At 46.4% G+C, this 20,313-nt stretch overlaps 1 protein-coding gene across 1 annotated transcript in view; it reads right to left on the bottom strand.

The window, feature by feature from the left end:
* Positions 1-15,513: 15,513 nt before the first annotated feature.
* LOC105095038 (uricase) overlaps positions 15,514-20,313 on the bottom strand; it is a 29,005-nt gene continuing 24,205 nt past the window's right edge. The window contains exons 7-8 of the mRNA XM_010987153.3: positions 17,810-17,893; positions 15,514-15,736 (exon numbers count right to left, since the gene is read on the bottom strand). Coding sequence (XP_010985455.3) covers positions 15,662-15,736; positions 17,810-17,893 — 159 coding nt within the window. The 3' untranslated portion in view covers positions 15,514-15,661. The remainder of the gene's footprint in view (positions 15,737-17,809; positions 17,894-20,313) is intronic.

Below are 20,313 nucleotides of genomic sequence, written 5' to 3'. Positions count from 1 at the left end.
CCCTACCCCTCCAGGTAATGTAAACAAAGCAGAAACTTGCTTCTCTTTATGTAAATGTCCAGACGGAGGGAAGAGGGATGGTAAGGCCCTCCATGATGCTAGGGACACAAATGCCTCCTATATTTTTGCTCCATCATGCATTGCTCTTCATTCCTAGAATCACTTCACAGCCCAAGATGGCTGCTTCAGCTCTCACCATCACCACTTAAATTCCAACTAGTGGGGAGAAGAAGAGGGACAAGAAACATACCTCCTTCCTTTAAGGACACTTCCAAGGAACTGTAGGAGGAAGCAGTATTACTTCCTCTTGTATTTTGCTGTTCAAAATTCAGTCACATTCCCACACCTAAGCTCCAAGGGAGGCTTAAAATATTTCATCTTTTTCTTAGAGTCTATGGGCCCAACTGAAATCAAAAGTTTCATTATTCCGTACACAAGGGAGAAGAAGTATTGGGGAATAACTTCCTGTTACCTCCATCAGCTGGCCGTTGAGCACTCGGAGCAAATGACACTGCAAGTGTGTATGTAGTTGTATTTTTCTCTAGATTTGAACTTGGGCTCACACTCCCTTCAGTCTCCAGATATTTTTATCACGATCAGTTTTCACAACTATTTGAAGCCTTGTTCACTACCCCAATCCTAACTAAACTAGTCCAAACTCCCAGCTTTAGACCTGGACTACTCTCTAAATGCTCATCAAAAAAAAAAAAAAGGAAAAGAAAATATCTTAATTGAAAAGCAAACCGAAAAGAATCAAATCATTCCTCAGACTCTGTTGAGAGATTTCAGGCAAAATTAATAAAGACAGTCTGGCTTTTTCCTACCCAGAATCAAGGCCGGGGACAGACAGGCTTGAGTGCCTCGGTAAAAACTGAAGGTGCTTTCATTCCTACCCCTTTTCCCCTCCCCAAATCTAGGGGCAAAGTGGTGTGATTAAAACAGACCAGAGAGAGGCTGGAAGTACTTGAAATTCAGCAGGTAGGCAGCCTTTGTCTCCAGACAGCTGTAAAACCAGAGAAGTCTGATTCCTTTTCAGGTCACACTGGATTTCTGGTCACAGGATCTGGGTCTCAACCAGCAGCGAATACACGTGCTACCTGGGGAAGCACCTCATAAGCACCAGTGGGAATGCGCGAGCCTTGATGCCAGTATATCGTGTGTGTGAACTGTTTCATGTTGAATCTGAGTGTCCTCAACCAGAGGGGCAGACAGGATATCTGAGTCATGAGGGATTTAACCAAGTAATGGCCACTCCACCTCCCCGCCCCGTGTTTGAACCTCGGATTCAGACTCTACAAAGGACACTTAATGAATTGATTTAAAGGCAAGGTCACAAGGTCGCTTTTCTGTAGAATCTAAGTTGACATGTTCTCCTCTGGCCAGTACAGTATGTGTATGTTTTGACAACTACATTTGTGATCATCTAGGTGAGGCTGAAAGCTCCAATTTATTACAATCTCTGTAATTCCCTAATACTTACAACCAGCAGCTGCATTTATTTGCATTAACCATCTGGACCCTGATGGGACATGCAATTTAGACCCCTGATCTAAAGCAAAGAACACACAGAGAGCTTCCTCAGAGTACGTGAATTCAAGAACTAGAGACTGCAAGTAGATTTAGTTGGAAAACAAAACAAAACAAAACACGCTGGCATATTGCATTAGAACGTGCAACAGATTTGAGCATCATTTGAGCGGATACCTAGTAGACATGAGGATTATGAAGGAAAAGAAGCCGACTGGTAGAGTCTCTTCATTTTGTCCTCAATAACTATCCCATGTAAGCGTGAATTTTGTCCTTCTGAGCTTAGCATATACTGTCCGGGGCACACACTGTCCTTCCACTGCATTAGTGAAATCCATCTCTGAAGGAATTTAATTTGGAAAAGTCTAATGGCCCAGAGCTGCCCAGGCACTCCCATGTTGGGAGGCCGAATGCAGAAAGCACTTACTCATGGTGGTCCGTCTGTCCCTGCTGGCCATCACAAATGGGATGTGCAGGGGTCAGGTCTGGGCTTGGAGCCATTAAGTATTTTCTTTAATGATTTGGAAGATGAAGTTAAATGTTCAAAGAGCTGGCTGCTACTGGACTGATATGCCTCTTAGAAAAAAAAAATTTGTTAATTCTGCTTCTAAACTAGGAACAGAAGCTACAGGAAGGGGAGAGAGAGCAATGGGTGCATTAATGAGCAGCTTGTTAGCTTCGTGCTGCAGCTCTGTGGGCAATTAAGTATCTTGCATACCATTTCTGGCCACTAGTGGCAGTTCTATATAGAGAAAGAGATTGAAATGATCACATCCAGGCTCATTTGGTGACTGTGGCTGCCTTGTCTTTGTGAATCTCAGGAGAAGAACTGTGTCCAGCCTGACCCTGGGGCAGAATAACGGAAGCCCCTGTGAGCAAAGCAAGAGAAGTCCTCCGCTGCCCACAGTAGGGAGCCAGGTTGTGTCTGCAACGGTTAGGATGCATGTCCCTGTCTGCAGCAGTCTTTTGGGAGAAATCACAAAAGCTGGGGAGGCCAGGTACTCTCCAAATGGAAAATATGTCCCTCTTCCACAGAATACGTGCATGGGCAGACCTACCACCTTTATCATAGCAGAGGTGGGAAAGCTGTCAGGGAGCACAGGTGTAAAGAAAACTGAGGGTACTGATTCCCTGTGGAACAGCCGCAGCCCCGGCAACCAGATCCACACACAAGGAGGTAAGGAAACATCTGCCACGTGGCAGCACGCGCCATCACCTGGGCAACAACCCACGGGGCACCTTGGGTCACACAGCCTAGAGGCCTTAAGCTTCCAGAAAAGTCAGGGAAGCAACCAAGGAAAGACCTGCCACCAGCTCTTTCCCAGCTCTGTCATCTGGGGGCTGCCTTTATGCCAAAGTTTGAGTTAAATGTCTTCGTTTTGAATCAAAGATAGCAGAATCATTCAGTAAACTGTGTTTCACTTCCTTTTTCGGTGGATTAAACTCTACCTTCCTATCCTGGGGAAACATCCAATTTGAAAATAAGACTAAAACTGATCAAATTATCAATGTATTTTGAGGAAAACTCAGTAAAAACTCTTCAAGTAACCAGCAGTTCCTGCCTTTAAGAATCAACGTTGGGGACACTATCCTCTCTCCTGTACCAGAACCCAGTGATACCAGTTGGGAAACACAGTGCTGTGGGTGGAAGCGCTGGGGCGTCTCCAGACGATTCTGAGTTTGAATCCAGCCCCACCACGCACTTGACACGGGAACCTGGGTAAGTTGAATGGTTCCTCTGAGCTTCCGGCGCCTCATCACTTCTCTAGTGCAGATACAGAGACGGTGCAAAGCAGCACTAGCCTGGCCCCGTCCAATAAAAATATAACACGAGCCACATATGTCATTTAAATTTTTCTAGTAGTCACTTTTTAAAAAGTGAAAAGAAACAGAATATATGCAATCCAGTATAACCAAAATATTTCCTTTTCCACATGTAGTCAATATCAAAATCATTAATAATATGCTTAACAATCTTTTTTTTCATGTCTTCAAAATCCACTGTGTATTTGACACTACAGCACATCTCAGGACGGACAGATCAAGCGTATCAGTCAGGATTAGTTTCAGCTGACAACCCAAGGAACGGTGACTTAGACAAGACAGAGTTTCTCTACTCTGTGTATGACGTCTGGAGGTAAGGAGATCAGAGCCAGTACAGCCCCTCCATAATCATTGGGTCCCAGACTTCTCCTAGCATTTCTCTGCGCCATCCTTAAAACATAGCTTCCTATGTGGTCCAAGATGGTGGCTTAAGCTTCAGTTTTATCGCAATTGTATTCTAGCCAAGAAGGAGGAGGAGGAAAGAAGGGGACCTCTTATGAGAAGTTGCACACAGCATTTCCACTTACATCTCTTTAAAAAGAACTTAGTCATTTGGCCATCCCTAGCTGCAAGGGAGGTTGGGAACTCCAGTCTTTCTTTCAGGCAGCCAAGAATTCAGCTAAACAAGGACAGGAGAGTGGATACCATGGGGGTAGTTAGCCATCTTTCCATGATACCAATCCCATAAAACTGATAGAGGATTGAATGAGAGTACATTTTACAGTCATTGGTATTACATAGTAAGTGCATGAAATATGGTTTTATTACTCTGATCTCACTCCATTTCAAGCCCAGCCCAGTCCCAGAATCAGCAAACATATGCTGAACCCAAATACTGCTCATTTGAAGTGTCCTAATATGGCTGAAAGATAAAATCATTACTTTCTTAGGTCCTTGGATACTGAGTGGCTCTAGATGCTTTATCTTCACAAGGGCACATAAAAGAAAAAAACTTGCATTATTTAAACTCCATGAAAAATTGTCATGCTGAGTTAAGGGAAATGTGCTGAACAAAATGCATATGGGCTTTTATTGGTCCCCAAAGACCCAGAGAAGTTAGTTTGAGGCATTTGGTGCATTCTAAATACATCCTGTTCCTAATCCAAAATGAACATTCAGTGACATTCAAGATGGTTTTGTAAGACTAACGAAAGGGAGACCGCTGATCCCTTTGTGGTTTTAATGAAGACATGTGTGGGTCCGTAACAAACAGTAAGAAGTTTTTAAAAAAATAAAATTAAAAAAAATCTCAGTAGATCTGCATTCGTTAATCTGAGCCAATTAGGTTGACATCGGTCTGTTTAATTGTCTATTTGGGCTGATTTCATAATGAATTTTTAATGCTAAGATGACTTCTCCCAGCCACCAGAATGTAGGTTTTGCATCAGTCTTCTGCATGGTGTACACGTAGAATGCGGAGGAAGTTACCATTGGCCGAACCCACACACAGTTATAAAGAATACTGGAGCTATGAACTCACAAGGGAAGGGGAAAGGACACTGGACTAGGGGTCAGGAGACCTGCGTTCTGGTCCTGGATCCACTACTGACATTATCTGCAAGACTTTGTACAAATCTCTTAAACCCTCCTGCTTCAACTGCCTCCCATGTAAAATAAACAAGTCCAACTAGAAGTTTATTTCAGCGCTTAGTGTCTTTCATTTTCTAAGAATCCAATTATTTGATTTATATGTGTCACTGTTTCTCTCCACCATTCAATTAAAACTCATAGCATTGTCACGTTTTTACGATGTCATTTCCATTTCATGAATATCCTATGGATTCAGTCTGATTATGATTCTCTCTTGGCTGTGTCATGGGCTGGAAACAGCTGCTTTTCTTGAGAATTGTCAAGTTTGCTTATTTTACAACCCCATGGCTTTTGCTTCAAATTACTCTGATTTTAAACCCTTGGTGGAAGTACCTCCCCTCTACGAATAGGACCTCTACACGATCAGAGCCCAGAGTTGAGGGGGTGGGAAAGCACAGACTTCCCAAGGGCTCACTGGGAATGCTGGTTAAGTGGGGTCACTTCTGTCTCACCCTTTGATTGACAGCCCCATGTGTTCTACTTTGGGGGGTATAAGAATCAAGTGTTTAGGGAATGCACTGCATCCTGGAGGGTGGTACCCCATCAGCACGTGGTATCATCTCCAAGCTGGAGCCTCAGTTGTGCCTTTAGACCATTCCATCACTCTATCAGGACAGCGGCTTCTGGGTGGTACAGTGTGTGATAAGACCATTTGCAAACTGCCACGTCTCCTTTGAAGTAGACGTTTGGTCCCTTGGTGTGGGTAATATTGTATGGCATTGTGCAAACCCTTGAGCTGTAATGCCGGCTGGACCCCCGTGGACAGGAAAGGCACACTCACACCTGTAATGCACATCAGTTCTTGTTTAGATGAGTCACTGCTCCTTTCAGAGTGAAAGGGATCCATGTATTCAATTTGCGGCCAAGTTGCTGGTGAGTCTCTCAAGGATTTGTGCTGTATCGAGTCTCACGTGATATTGGTCTCAACCGCTAGAAAGTAGGATATTTGTCAGCAAGTTGTGGTACGTAATGAAAGCAGGATCCCATGCTTTTGGGCCCAGGCAGAGCCTCCATCCCTGCCACCATGACCACTCTATCAGGAGCTCACTGGGATTACCAATGACAGAGGCGAGGCCAGCTAACATCAACCGGCCAAGCCGTCTTGTCCGCCTGACTGGTCGGTGCCTCTTCCATGGCTGATGCCCTGTGGTGGGTATCATACAACACAAAAATACTCTCATTTAATGACCACTCCCACAGAGACCTGCACCCAGGTTTTAATTTACAAAGATGACTGAGTGACAACATGGAGATGTCAATGCCATTGAAAGATGAATTACCTGCAGTTCCTGAGAAAAGGGGGGCGTGCCATGCCATGCCATGCGGGGCCACAAGGGGAGCATCAAGATCTGGCCAGGAGGCAGACGCAGAAGCTGGGGGGAAGCCTAGGTTTTGTTGGGGTGCCCACTGGAAAGGCAAAGCAGAGGAAGTAGGTTAGGGTTGGCTGGCTTGAATAATTCTGGCAGGTTTGGGGGCACAGGGGCTGTCTCTGCTGTTTGGTTCCTGGCCTTGGGTTGGCTTAGGGCAGGGGAAACACTGGCTTGGTGTATGCGAGTTCAAAAAGGAGGTGCTGGCCTTGCGTGTGAGACTCATGCTCCCAGGTAAGTTGTTTTCCATCTTTAATACCAGCTTACACTATGAGAGGGGCAGTCTCCCCCCAGGTCTGTAAGAGCCCCCAAGACGTCAAAACAGAAGATACAGAAAATTAAAAACATGATTAATACACACAGATCCATTCTACTTTCTACTCAGCAGCCTTCCAATCTTTCTCTCTCCAGAATCCTGACTAACCAATCAAGCTATTTGCCACTGCTCATGAGTTTATATATTTTCGTACCGAAAGCCACTTTTCTCCCCCCACACAAAGTAGATGACCCTTTTACGCATTCCCTAAAGCTTTACTCACTAGGAGGATTGCCCTTCACCACTGTCATTAGGAACGACCCTCTTCTTATGGCCGTGAGAGGTGAAGAACTAGTGATGGATAACATGGAGGTTGGGGCCATGCGCCTTTCTTGTGCCCTCCAGCCTTAGTCGTGCCTAATCCTGGATCTATCATTTCCATCTGACAATGGATTGCTGCCGGGCCTGCCAGAGCCTAATACTTGACGCGTTTGATAGAAACCAGCTCATAATGAGCAGCTCCACGCATCAAGTCCCTTGTTGTCCCAAAGTCAGACGTTTGTCTTTACCAAGATCTAGGAACACACTGGAGTGACTAATTCTCCACTATAGATAGCATGGCCTTTCTCCAGAACCCTAGGAGTCTACCTTGTGATTTCCTTACTAGAGCTTCCCGTAAGCCACACGCAGTGTCTTCCCCAGTGAAAGGCACCTCTAATAGCACAGGGTCTGCTGATTCAGGAATGGTTGTACCCAGCCCAGACCTGCTGCAGCAACTTTTGCCGCTCTGGGCCCCACACAAAGCTGGAAACCTTTTCATCCAGTAAATGGGCTGGAGGAATGTTCAAATATTCCAGTGGAATATGATGCCCCTAAAACATGAGGAGACTACTAGGCACTGGGTTTTCTTCTTAGTGGTAGAAAGTCTGAAATGCAGTGACGTGTCCCCTGTTCAGGAGGGGATGTCCTGGAATGCCCCAGACTAGGGAATCACCGCCTATTTTCTGCACAGGGCCGTTCCAATAAAATTTTCATTTACAAAAACAGGTAGTGGGACAGATTCTGACCTAGACCACTGGGCTCCTAAAAACTTCACCGATATGGTGGGCCCGTGATGGATTTCTCTTCCATTCTCCAGAGAACAAGCATCACTTCTTGTTCTTCCAGTCCAGCTAACATATGATAGATACAATGGACCAATGTGAAGTTCTGTGGAATGTCCAGATGATGGTCCAAGTCTGGACTATCATGCAAATGGCAAGAGAGTTAACATGGTCCTAGGGCAAAGCCATAAATGTGTACAATGATCAACCCCATGTGAATGGAAACCACCACTTTTCCTCCTTGACTTGAAAGTCTGATGGGTTTTACCCCATCAGCACCCTCAGAATCAAGTCTCCTGTGTATCTCCCAGCTCCTGTATATACTGACTGAGTCTTTGCCACTCTTTTGGCCCATAGTCCCTTTCCTCCGTTAGCAGGCCCAGCATGTCTCCGGCTGGTTTACAATGTGACTTGATCCTATTTATAGGTCTGGTAGCCAGGAGGGGAGGTGGGGATAGATCCCAAGGGGGCATGTGTTTCCTAGCTAGGCAGAAGCCTCTGTGTTGTCCTCAAGCAAGGGGGCCAGTGCTAGCTTTTAACAGGAAGGAACAGGCCACCTCTGCAGGCCCAGAGAATCCAGGGAAATCTGAGGATTCAAGATTTCAGGTGCCTCAGTCAGGATCCTAGCCTTGGGGTGACAGGCCTGTCCAGGTTGAAAATTCGATCTTTCTCAGAGCTCTGCTTTTCTTAGTTAAGTCCTGGGCCCACCCCTAACTTTGGTTTGCCGCCTGGCTGGAGAGTCTCCATTTGCTGCCGAGGAGTCCCTCTTGCTTTCACACGCTGCCTTACTGATGCTGGTTGTTAATCATCCTCAGCTTTTCATTGCCTTGATGCACTAGTGGTCCCCAGCCACACCCACCCCAATTCCATAGTCCTTAGAGTCATTTTCCCCAAACCTCTCAAGCATCTGAGAAATTGTCCCTGCCAGTATAGTCCCTTCCTCTAGTATCTTATCCCGATTCAACTCTGGTAAAAGTTTTAACAGTTGTATGACTACAACACTGCAGGGGTTCATTGCTAGCAGGCCAATGGGTGGTCCAGCTCCTAAAATCCCATTTCAAAGTCCCCTTCCTGTAACTACTCCTGGTATCACAGATGTGCCCGTGAAAAACATATGAGACCCTGAGATTTTCATGCAGGAGGTTTGTGAGGAGTGCTCGGGAACAATGCCTGTGAGCAGTGAGGGAGCAGGAGAGGGCAGAGGGAGAATTTGAACTGTGATGCAGTTGCAGCGGAGGCCTCAGCCAGTCAGGAGCTGTGGAGCTGGAATGTCCCAGATGGATTGTCCCAGCTGAGGTGAGAGGGTCAGGACTCCATCTCCCACACTGACTAGCCCTAGATCTGAGCTGCTCCCGGGGAGTGGGTGTAACCTTGGGTGAGACAGCCTCCTCAGTCAAGGGCAATTCCTGCAGAGAGACCCAACTGTAAGGCATTCGTGGCCAACACTTCTGGCATCTGAGTGGTTTGGTTCCAGGAGAGACCTGGGTGGGTAATGCCCCACAGCATATTTGACAGGAGCTTACTCACCCACTTTGGGTTCATGGGGGAAACATCGCCACACACTGAAGACAGCAGAGCAAAGGAGACGGGAGCCTGAGTTGCCAAGTCAGTCCCAGGAGAGCCGATCTCTAAACTTCTTAAAGATAACTTTTCAGTTTAAGGCACTAAGGTATTCAGTTGCTTGCAACAAAAAGCATTCTAACCCACGCATGCATTATCTCAGTCAATCCTCAGTTACTCTGAAGTAGATATTATTCCCACTTCAAAATTAGAATTAAAGTTTAGGGTAACTTGCCCTAGGACACACAGCCAAAACTTGGTGGAGCTCAATCTAAAACTTCACACTATCTAGACCCAAAGTCCATGCTCTTTACCATTCATGTGGCCAAACCAGAAAGCGAGATGTGACATCCCAGATCTGAAATAGTAGTCTGTGTGTAGCTAGAAGTCCAATATGTACAGAAGAGCTGTCCTCGAGAAGCTCAGTCCCGGGTGGTGGCCCTCAGATCCTGTGTCCACATCCTAACCGCCAGAACCTGTAAGTGTGATCTTAAAAACGTGGGGGAAAAGGTCTTTGTAGATGTCCTTAAGTTAAGAGTCTTGAGATGATGAGATCACCTTGGGTCATCTGTGTGGCCTCTAAATCCAAGACAAGTGTCCTTATAAGGGGGAGAAGGAAGAGGCCGTTTGATCACGGAAGCAGAGCTTGGAGTGATGCGGCCACAAGCCAAGGAGTCCCTGAAGGTACCCAAAGCTGGAAGAGCAAGAACAGCATCTCCTAGCACCTCTACAGGGAGCACACCTTCGTTCTTGGCCTCCAGAACAGTGAGGGAGGACGTTTCTATTGTTACACGCCACCGAGTTTGCGTTACTTTGTGACAGCAGCCTCAGGGAACCAATATATGTAGGATCCTTCTCTTACTCTAAATACACTTATTTCCCTTTCTCATATAAAAGGTAATCCCTACGCCTTCCATGTTTAGTTGAAAATATTCCTTGGGCAGTAAATTTCTAGTGGAATTCATTAAGGATAGAGAGTTACGCTACTTTCTTAGCAGACGTTGAGCATCTGTAGAGACGTGAATGAACAGTTTCCTGGAAAGAAGGTCCATAGCCTTTATATTTACAGTAGGTTCGCTCTCCATAGGCTTTAAAGAACTTTAAGAATTTCTGAGAGTCTGGGCAAATGGGAGAATGAGAGGCACCTGAGCATTGAGAGAAATTAAGAACAAAGACTATGAAAAATAAGATGAAGTTGCCAACATTTGGAAGAATCCAGTGTGATTAGAAAACTAGAAATCTTATCGTCTTGAGAAATGAGCTTTGGTTTTCTCACACATGCAGCGAGGAAGCAGGAGCCACGTTTTACAAAGAAGACTGCAAAAGGCAAACTCCAGACAGCCCCATGTCCGAAGGAAAAGGAATCTTCTTTCTGGATTGAGGGTTAAGAGTTTGGAGAGAAATTCAGATATCTGTAGTTAAATCTTGCAGGTGATTGAAAAAGGTAAATTCTGTGTCAACGACAAATAAGTAAAACTCTGTCTCAGGAGTTATTTCTGTTACACGGAGGGGGTTGTGCAGAAGGGGAGAAAAAGCAGGTTACTAGAAACGAAGAATGCCATGGTAAAAGGAAAAGGATGGGACATTTTCTGAACCTGTCTCTCCGGAAAGTTACGAGAGGAAATTTAGAGGATTTGGAATAAGTCTTAGCCAGATTCTTGGCTGCTAAGATCACAAGCCCCGTATGACAGCTGCTCCTCCGAGAAGCATGCAGACTGCCTCCCAGGCAGCGAATGAGCCAGAATCAGCTGCTTCATTCCCCTGTGAAAGTTACTTGAGGGGCTGGGGTAAAAATGGGGAGACAAGAGGGAGAAGTGTCGCGAGAGCAGCTCTGCTTCCCCCCAAAATTGGGAGACAGTCCACGTGGCCTTCAATGAGGAAGTCACAAAGCGATCTGACACGGGTTACCCCGCAGGTGTTTAGAGTTCAGGCCGGCCTGCCCCTCTGAAAGGAGTGGGTGAGACGGGAAGCCTGGTCTTCAGGCTGTAGTTTGCCATATTAAACACAAGAAGTTACCTGTTGGGCTGCACCCTGCAGGCCTGCAAGCCTTGTAGTTACCCAGCCTGGAGACTGAGGAAAGAGCCTGGAGGCAACGGTGACAGGGAGGTCAGTGGCTTACTGAATCCGACACAGACGGTCCTGAAGTGGAAACAGAAACAAGCCAAAAAAAGCCCCTGAGGGCTCTGGAGTGACACCCCAGCATTCCCAGCAGACACAGGTAGGACACAGCAACCTCTGATACTTGGGGGAGGAGGAGGCTACCATTTATGGGGGAACTGACGTCAGGTTGGCCCATCATCCCCAGGGAGCCCGGCAGCTGGGGCAGGGGCGGCACACAGGCACTTACTGACCCTCACGTGAGTGAGGCAGGGGCTGGTGGAGCAGGCGCTGAGCAGAGGGCGAGAGAACAGCCCCCTGGAGTGGCCTGACCACACACTCGACCCCTCTGCACCCTGCACGGCCCTTACGGTCTTGGTCCGCCCCCTTCTGCGATCCCCCTGGGGTCCGCTGTGTTGAGGGGCACCACAGCCAAGCACCACAACTAACACAGACGCCCACAGCTAAGAGCACCCGGAGGAAGCCAGGCGCTTGTCAGGCAGCTTTACCTGGGCGTCCCGAGAACGACATCTACTGGGACGTCGGCGCCTCACTGCAGACCCAGCAGTCGACTTGCTTCCAAGTGAGGCCGCCGTTGTCGGCACAGATTCCTACCGGCCGCTTAGACTAGGGATGAAATGCAAGATGTCCAACAGGCGCCCGCAGGAAAGAGCATGACCGTTAATCAGAATGCAGGCAGCAGCAGCAGCAGCAGCACTCTGAGATGACCCCGCCTGCCCGTGGGTTCTGTCCTGACCTGTAGAGCTAAACCGCCCGTCCACGCTCCGTCCCCGCAGCCGGTGCTGAACGCCGGCGAGGTGGTGTAAACGCAGACCAGGAGGTTAACGTAACGGTGGCTCTACCAGTGGGAGGCCCCAGTACATCACCTTTGTAGTCTCAGGTGCTCAGGGTAGAAGACAGGTGACGTTTGTAATCCCTTTCTAACCCTGTTCCCCACAAGGCAGCAAACCCAAACCGCAGGGCCATTTTATGATGTGTCCCCTGGGGGTAGGTCCTGGGCAGGGGCAAAAGGGAGCTATTGTCCCGGCCAATAGTTGGCAGCAGTCCTTCCGTGGCCGACAGTTGGCCTCAGATGCCGTGGACTAGCTGCGTCTGGGCGAACAGGGCGCAGGCACTGGGACGATCGCTCCTGGGATGTGTCCACGTGTTGAGAGCCTTCACTGCTGAAGTGCCCGCTTGTCCTTCCCGCTAGCTCAGCAGCAGTGGGTTGTAAGGCAGGTAGAAAGGCCAGTGTTTGCCATCTTTATCAGCCCATTCCTGAACTTTACGGCCGGCAGTGTGGGTTCCTTGTTCACTACAGATTTTCATGGGGGTCCCGTATGTCACACATAGCTGTTCTGGACCTCAGCAGTGGCTTTTTTTGTGTCGCGCAACTTGGGCAGGCCTCTTACACTGTCTCCCACCCGTTGTAAGGCTCTGTAGGCCGCACACAGCTGCATCTCCATCACACTGTGTACTCGCTCTGCCCCCGCCCACAGCTGGGACCAGAAGCCCGAGGGCCCTCTTTTCCTTTGCCACAGGCCCCAACCAAACCCTTCCAGGTGACTGGCCACATCCAGTTCACAGGCCTGTCCCTGAGTTAATATCCCGAAAGCCTGTGTCACAGGCCTATTGCTCAGGGGTGGTGCGTGAGGGATACGCTCGCCTTACCCCATCAGGTAACACCCACGTATTTGATAGATAACCAGGTCCTTGCGTTTTGTCTGTGTTCACCAGCCATCCCCGTGTGGGTGGTGAACCATGAGCAGGGGGCTGCTAATTTAAATCGGAAAGAGACTCTGAGGTTAAGCAAATGCCATTAATGTAAGGGAAGAGAAAGACACCTCTCATGGGGGTCAGCCGCCACAGGGCCCCTCATACCAGTGGGTGGCCTCCTCTGATCACGCCTACAACTATCCTTTCCTGTCCTTCTGTCCCAGCATCTCCGCGCTCCTGGGAGGTTCCTTGGCCTCACCAGTTGTTGGGCTACACCCTACGGGCCTGCAAGCCTTGTAGTTGCCCAGATTCGAGATGTTAGAACCTGGAGGCAGCGGTTTACTGGACAGGGGCCCTTACGTGTCTAAAACAAAGGGTCCTGGAGCAACGCCCCCAGCGTGCCCAGCACGCAGGACGTGGCAGCGGTCTTCACTACTTGTGGGAGGAGACTGCCATTTATAGGCGGGATTGACATCAGGTTAACTCATCAGCTACCAGGGGAAACCAGCAGCTGGGGCAGGGGGCAAGCACGTAGGCACTTACTGATTAAGCCCCTTGATTAAGAGGACTGGATAGTCGCGTGAGTGAGGAAGGGACTGGTCAAGCAGAGGATGAGCAGAGAGCAAGAGGACAGCCATCTTGAGTGGTCTGACCACACGACATCCTTCACAAAACAGGAACCCGGTCCTTGAAATTTTCACAGACCACAGGCTTTCCTGCCCCATATCTGGGGTATAACATCCAATAGCTCATTTGCATCTAATTATGATAAATGTTTTAAGAGCTCAGGAGAAGCAAAATGCATGTATGTATAAAATAGGCCACAGTTTCTAAGAATTCTGCTCTTCTCTGAAGCAAATACAGTGTTTCTAAAGTTTATATGACCAAAAAGAATATCAAGTAAAAAAGGTCTAATTAAGTTTTTTGTTTTTCTTATTTGCTTTTTTAAAGGAAAAAACCATGTTAGGTTCTAAATTCCTCTTTGCACAGAATTATCGGATCAGGAGAGGAATAAAATGTTCTAGCCACTGGCCATGCGAGTAACACGATGTAGAGGCACATTGTGTAACGGGCGTATTCAGCATAGCACACTCTCCTTATCAGGCATGCTTCTGCATCCTTCTTATCTCGTGTTCTGTGCAAGCAGGCAGCAGCTTGTGGAGGCCTGCAGCACCTTCTAGGGTTCACCTCTCTCAGGCCTCCCATCTCTCATCTCACCCACAAAGTTCGATGATGACTTTCCACTTATGTCTAATAACATATGAAAAGACGGCAGGATATTTCCTTTGACAAACACATACAGAAATGTCTATGTACCAGGCACAAATGCTACCATAGGTCTTTTCAAACATTAATTCATTTAATCCTCAAAGATACCTGTGAGGTAGGTTCTATTTTCACCTCCGTTTTAAGATGAGAAATCTCATCACAGAGCTAGTAAGAGATGGAGCCAGGACTCACATGAGTTTGCACAATCAAACATGGCACCCTGCCCCCTGAAGGAGTCGTATTACAAAGGTGAATGCAGAATTATCAAATAATATTAAGTACTTATATGTAAGTATTTATAAAAATGGAGACAAAAATTTTATTAATGGAGTTTTTTAATGGAGGAAGGTCATCTGAATGTTCATGTAGACAAGTTTTCATCATGGGCTTCTAAAATTTTAGTTTATGGAGATTTATGGTATATACACAACAGTAGTGTTAGTTCATTGATGTAAAGATAATCACCACTCAAAACTACATATATCTTTAAATCATCAATTATATTTAGTTCTTGATTACAAAGTAATAAATGCTCATATTTGAAAGATTCAGAAAACCACATGGCAAAAAAAAAATCATTTATTGTCCCACCATCCAAAACCATCATTGCTGATTGTTGTATTGCTACATATATACATATATATACAGTCATCCATCCAGGTACTAGCAATTCATAAATGTGGCTCTTTGTGCCAAAGTGATAAAAATGACAACAATTTACTTTTTTTTCAGTGCCTTGCTGTATACTATTCTCTAAGGGTTGTAAAAGCCATAAAAGCAATACATGAAGATTATAAAAGTTCTTTAAGAGTAGAAATAAACTCCTAATGACATTTATGCTAGAGCATTCTTAAGAACTCAAATATTCAATCTAATTGAAATCACAATGGTAATATTTTTCAAACTATGATTTTATCATTACATTTTCTGCATTACTAAGGAGCAAGTTTTAGCATTAGTAGGATGAAAGCAATGCTTGCTTCTTAAACTTGTGTACAAATTAACACATCACCATTGATTGATGATTATCTTCTTAATAAATGGATTCTAAAGCTTCTCTGAGATTAGGAAGGCACAAGACAACTAAAATGAAATATTGATTTATGATTATTCTAATACTGCTCAGCATTTGTGAAGAAAACTGTATCCATAAAGCATGGTATAATTACTAATCATAAAACACTTTGCTGGGCTAGATGAAGAATTCTTTCATACAGGAGGAAAACACATTAGCACCATGAATCAACATACTAGATTGAAAATCTGCATGGCTACATACCATGATTTCCAGCATTACAACTGGCTCACTGAAAGCCTCAACTAATCATGGACTCCCACTTGTGGCCACGATGTCACAGCTTCGAAGTCGGCTTCCTCTTGAGTTTACCAGTAATTCTGCCGTATGGATTGTCTAATGGTAGGAAGACCTATAGAAAAGCCACGTGGTAACTTCAGAGGCACTAGAACAGACCTCTCCTTTTTACTACGAATCACTATTAAATTGACAACAAAAACAACTTGTTAAACAGGAAAATATGTAGGCTCTCCAGTAGTTACTCCAAGCAAAGCAATGCCTATTTTCCTGGCAATAGTTGAGCAATGAGGTGATTTTTCAGAACATTAAGGAGTTTTTTGAAAAATTTACATCATTGAGATATAAATGTTTCTCAAATGCATTACACATCCCTGCTTTTTAAATAGGAGTTGTGAGCATGATTTGGCCTTTGCTTGATGACTTGCTTCGAGCGTCCATCATCGGCCAGTGCCGTAACACTGCTGTGCCCTCTTAGCCCTGTGCTAAGTGGCTCCAGACGGCTGTGCATTTAGAGTTCTTCTGTCCTCCCATCACGTCATTGGTCACTTCTCTGCTGCTTTCAGTGTGACCTGACTCGCTGCTTCTCACATGTTGACTTTACTTTGTACACACCTGCTGGGTGAGGGCCTGGGTGTGAGTGCCTCCAACTATCCCCAAAGTGCGGACACAGACATGGGGACAGTTTGTTTAGCCACTTGTGTGTCTTTATGTGGAGCCCTGGCCCCTTTCTGCCTCCAGGTCTCCAGCTGAGTTCTAGGAGGAAGCTTTGAGTGTGATTTCTTAGAGCAGAAGACACTGTGGCCTCAGTCCACATCTTTGAGCTAGGCCAGTGCAGGCCTGAGGTGTCGGGGGGGCCCTGGGAGACACTCTCTCTCTGTCAGGGGTCTGGGAGCCTGACCCATTCTCTGTTTGGGGTCCATTTGTTTCACGTTTGTTGAACATGGCCCAGTCCCTCCCCTGTCCTTGAGAAAGCAATCCTTTAAAAAAGGCTTTACATTCAAGTTAGTGGCATTCTGGGAACCAACGTCCTTCCTTCCTCTGAAGTACATAGTCCTGCCCTCCTTTCAGCTGAAGGACAGCGAGTGGGACCAAGGCTGCCCTCCTCTGCAAGTCAGGGCCTCTATCAGGTATCCCAGGCACCCAAGCATGGCCTTAGTCACCCAGCACTGCTCCCCAGGCCCCGTCTACAGCTGTAGTGGTGCAGAGCCTGATGGAGCCATCAACACTGCGCAGAACAGAGACAGGGCACCTGGCCAGAGGGGCGTGGCAAATAAGGCTCCTGGGTCAGCAGGCTCAGAATGTAGGACCTTCGGGACACCTTCCTTGGCCTTTGTCCCCAAAAGGGAATGATTCTACCTACGGCAGCAGAGCCATAGTAACAGATGGCCCTTCCCCACCTCACTCTCCCTACACACTAAAAGCAGCCAGGAAAACGGTGTGGTTTTTTTTTGTTTTTTGTGTTTTTAACCATTCTAGAAGCCTGTGGAAAGATGGGTCCAATAGAGAAATCCTGCCATTCTGAGAGTGGTCCAAGTGGGGAGGGACAGTTCTAATCTCCCAGGACTGACCACAGGACTGACCACAAGCTGCCTGTTGGGACTTCAGGCTGTCAAGTCAGACACGCTGATGTGGTTTAACTTTCTGCCATGGCTAAAGACAAGTCAGGGTAAGCACTTTTTCCAAGGCAAGGTTTCCTTTCAAAAAATTAACTTCCTCATCTTGCCTTCTGTAATTGCAATTAGAAACACAAATACCATGCAGTGTATACTGTATGCTACTTAAATCAACCAAAAGTTAGGGATGATGGAAAAAAATGAAAATAGAATGTTTTTCCCTCTGCATTGCCTCATGACGGAAGAATGACGATGCTGTGACCCTCTGTGGCACTTCTCGGAGAAGCAGGTCTCAGAGCTGTTTGGGCACACTCTGTTCTTTCTTTGTCTTTTACTCTGCAACTTCCAACCCTCCTCTATAAGCATTCATCCATTTCTAGGGTACTCCAGCCTCAGATACTGAAAGGCCAGCGTCTAAGAGCCCTCTAATCAGTGGCAGCTGTAAATAGTCCAAAAGCAACAGCTGTTAAAAGAGTTGTGGCAGGGACCCCAAGTTTAGAAAGAGAGGTTAAGGGAGTGGGGGAGGGGAGAAACGTGCTTTTTAAATGGAAACATTTTTCAGGTTCTCTTACCTCTTTCTTGTTGATCAGTCCCATTTTGGACATGTCAATTTCAATGTAGTGAATGTTTGGCAGGCTGAGTTCCACATCTTCTATCTGGAATCCACAACAATATGTATCACACTGGGCAACTCTGTCTCTCATTCCCCCTGCTCTAACCCCCAGCTACCCACTAGCTCATTACTCAGATGCCACCTCCGTCTCCGAGACGCACTCTGGTGTTCCTCTGCTGCTTGACCCTGTTCTCTCCTGCTAGATCTATTATTAAGTGATGGACCCACTCTCCTTGCCTCTGTGTGTGGAATTTGTTTCTCAGAAAAGTCAGATCTCCTTGGGTCAGAAACCTGGGAGATCTGCAGCATCCAACCGGCTTCCTGGTGCTGGCCTGTCAATCTCTTAAATTCCCTCTCAGCCCATTCCGTCCCCTCCAGGCCTGTCCCTAACATTTACACGCCTGGAAGAAGAGTATTGTGGAGGCCCCCATACCAGATATTTAAAGATTTAAAAGCTATGAATCAAGCTAAAATACTTTTAAGTGAAGTTCTGTCCCTCTAACTTGACAAATACTCCTTCAGAACAATCTGGAAGGCCAGGATCTAGTTTAAAACTCTCTGACTCCTTGCAGCATCACCCCAGGACACGGCAGCATGGGAAGAGCCAGCCCCCAGCCCCTGGCCCATCCCATCTTCTGTCTTGGACTCGTGTAGGTTGATACCCCAGCTTGCATGTCAAGTCTCATCCATTCCTCTGACAAACACCTGCCCTTTGCTTACTCTAAGGCTTAAAGGTATACTGATGGCCTGCCCTGCCCTTCAGGGGGTAGAGCTGGGGAAGAGGCCTGCACAAGTTCCAGAAGTAGTCTCAGGGTTAGCTGGGCATGAAATTCTGGGATGCAAATATCAAGAGAATGGTCTAGAAGGGAAAGCATGGGCTAATGAAGTGTTGGTTGCCTTGGCCTCACCGACTCCTTGTCCAGTGGAGAGAGGCGTAGCCAGTGCAAGGCCTGAACGGGGCCTCTAGGCCATGGCGGGGGTCCCTCCTGCTGGGTCTAAGGACGGCCCCGCTCCTCTCCATCCCATCATGGCTTTCGTCCAGGCCCTCCTTGCCAGTTTTCTGCAACAACCTCCCAGCAGGTCTCCTTGTCTGTGGCCCATCATGCTGTCACACGCCTTTCATTCATGAGTGGTCTTTCTTATTAAGTACAAACCCAGTAGTGCCGCACCTTGCTTAGACCCCTCAGTGGCTCCAAAGAGTTTTCAGAATAAAACAGCCTATAAAGAAGCCCACAAACGCCCTCCTGCTCTGTTTCTGGCCTCATCTCTAGGCACATGGAAGGACTTTCACTCCTGGAGCGTCCCATGTGCAGACCCTCCACAGCAAAGGACTTTTCCATGCTGCCTCCTGTCTCCATGCCTACCCCCTCCCTCGCCCTCAGTGTAAACCCAGAACCCCTGCTTGGCCCTTCAGACCCAAATACCTCTCCCTCCGGAAAGCCTGGCTGGCCCCATCCCCTATATTGGAGTTAGGCACCTTCCTCTGAATTTCCATAATATTCTTTTTTTTTTTTTTTTAATTCCAGAGTTATTTATTTATTTTAGTTGAAGTATAGTCAGTTTACAATGCTGTGTCCATTTCTGGTGCACAGCATAATGTTTCAGTCATGCATGTATTACTTTTCACATTCTTTTTCATTTTCATTATAGGTGACTACAAGATATTGAATATAGTTCCCTGTGCTGTATAGTATCAACTTATTGTTTATCTATTTTATATATAGAAGTTAATATCTGCAAATCTCAAACTTCCAATTTATCCCTCCCCCCACCTTCCCCGTTGGTAACCATAAGTTGTTTTCTATTGCTGTGAGTCTGTTTCTGATTTGTAAACAAGTTCATTTGGGTCTTTTTTTTAGATTCCACATATGAGTGACATCACATGGTATTTTTCTTTCTCTTTCTGGCTTACTTCACTTGGAATGATGATCTCCAGGTCTAACCATGTTGCTGCAAATGGCATTATTTTATTTCTTTTGTATATATACACAATGGAATACTATTCAGCCATAAAAACGAATTTCCATAATATTCTGTTCTCTATTGAATCGTTAGTTTACTTACTTTCTTCTTTCACTGAATGATGAACTCTTTGAGGGTAGGGACCTTGTCTAATTTACCTCTGATTTCCTCATGTGCTGACAGAGACATAACAGTCATTCAATATCAAACGGGTGGAAGGACGGATGGATGGAATCGCTCTACATCTATCCTTCAGTCTCTGGCTCTCCTGAAACCCAGGCCGTTGGGATAATTACCCCTCCTTCAGGGCATGCAAGTGTCCTAGATATAAAACTTAAATTGTAGCAAGTTGAAGAGGCTTAGAATTTTCAACAGAACTACAGAAATATAGCAGTGGCCTGTGTTTTCAGGTTGCACAGATTTTTTTCCATTTTTTCCTCTCTTCTCACTAGCTATAACTAGCTTTTGAACAACAACAGATGTCATTTTTCATGTGTCTTC

This window comes from Camelus dromedarius, chromosome 14 (genome assembly GCF_036321535.1).
Source record: "Camelus dromedarius isolate mCamDro1 chromosome 14, mCamDro1.pat, whole genome shotgun sequence".
Taxonomy (NCBI): domain Eukaryota; kingdom Metazoa; phylum Chordata; class Mammalia; order Artiodactyla; family Camelidae; genus Camelus; species Camelus dromedarius.
Note: the sequence above shows the minus strand (reverse complement) of the source record. Positions and strands in the feature narration are given on the sequence as shown.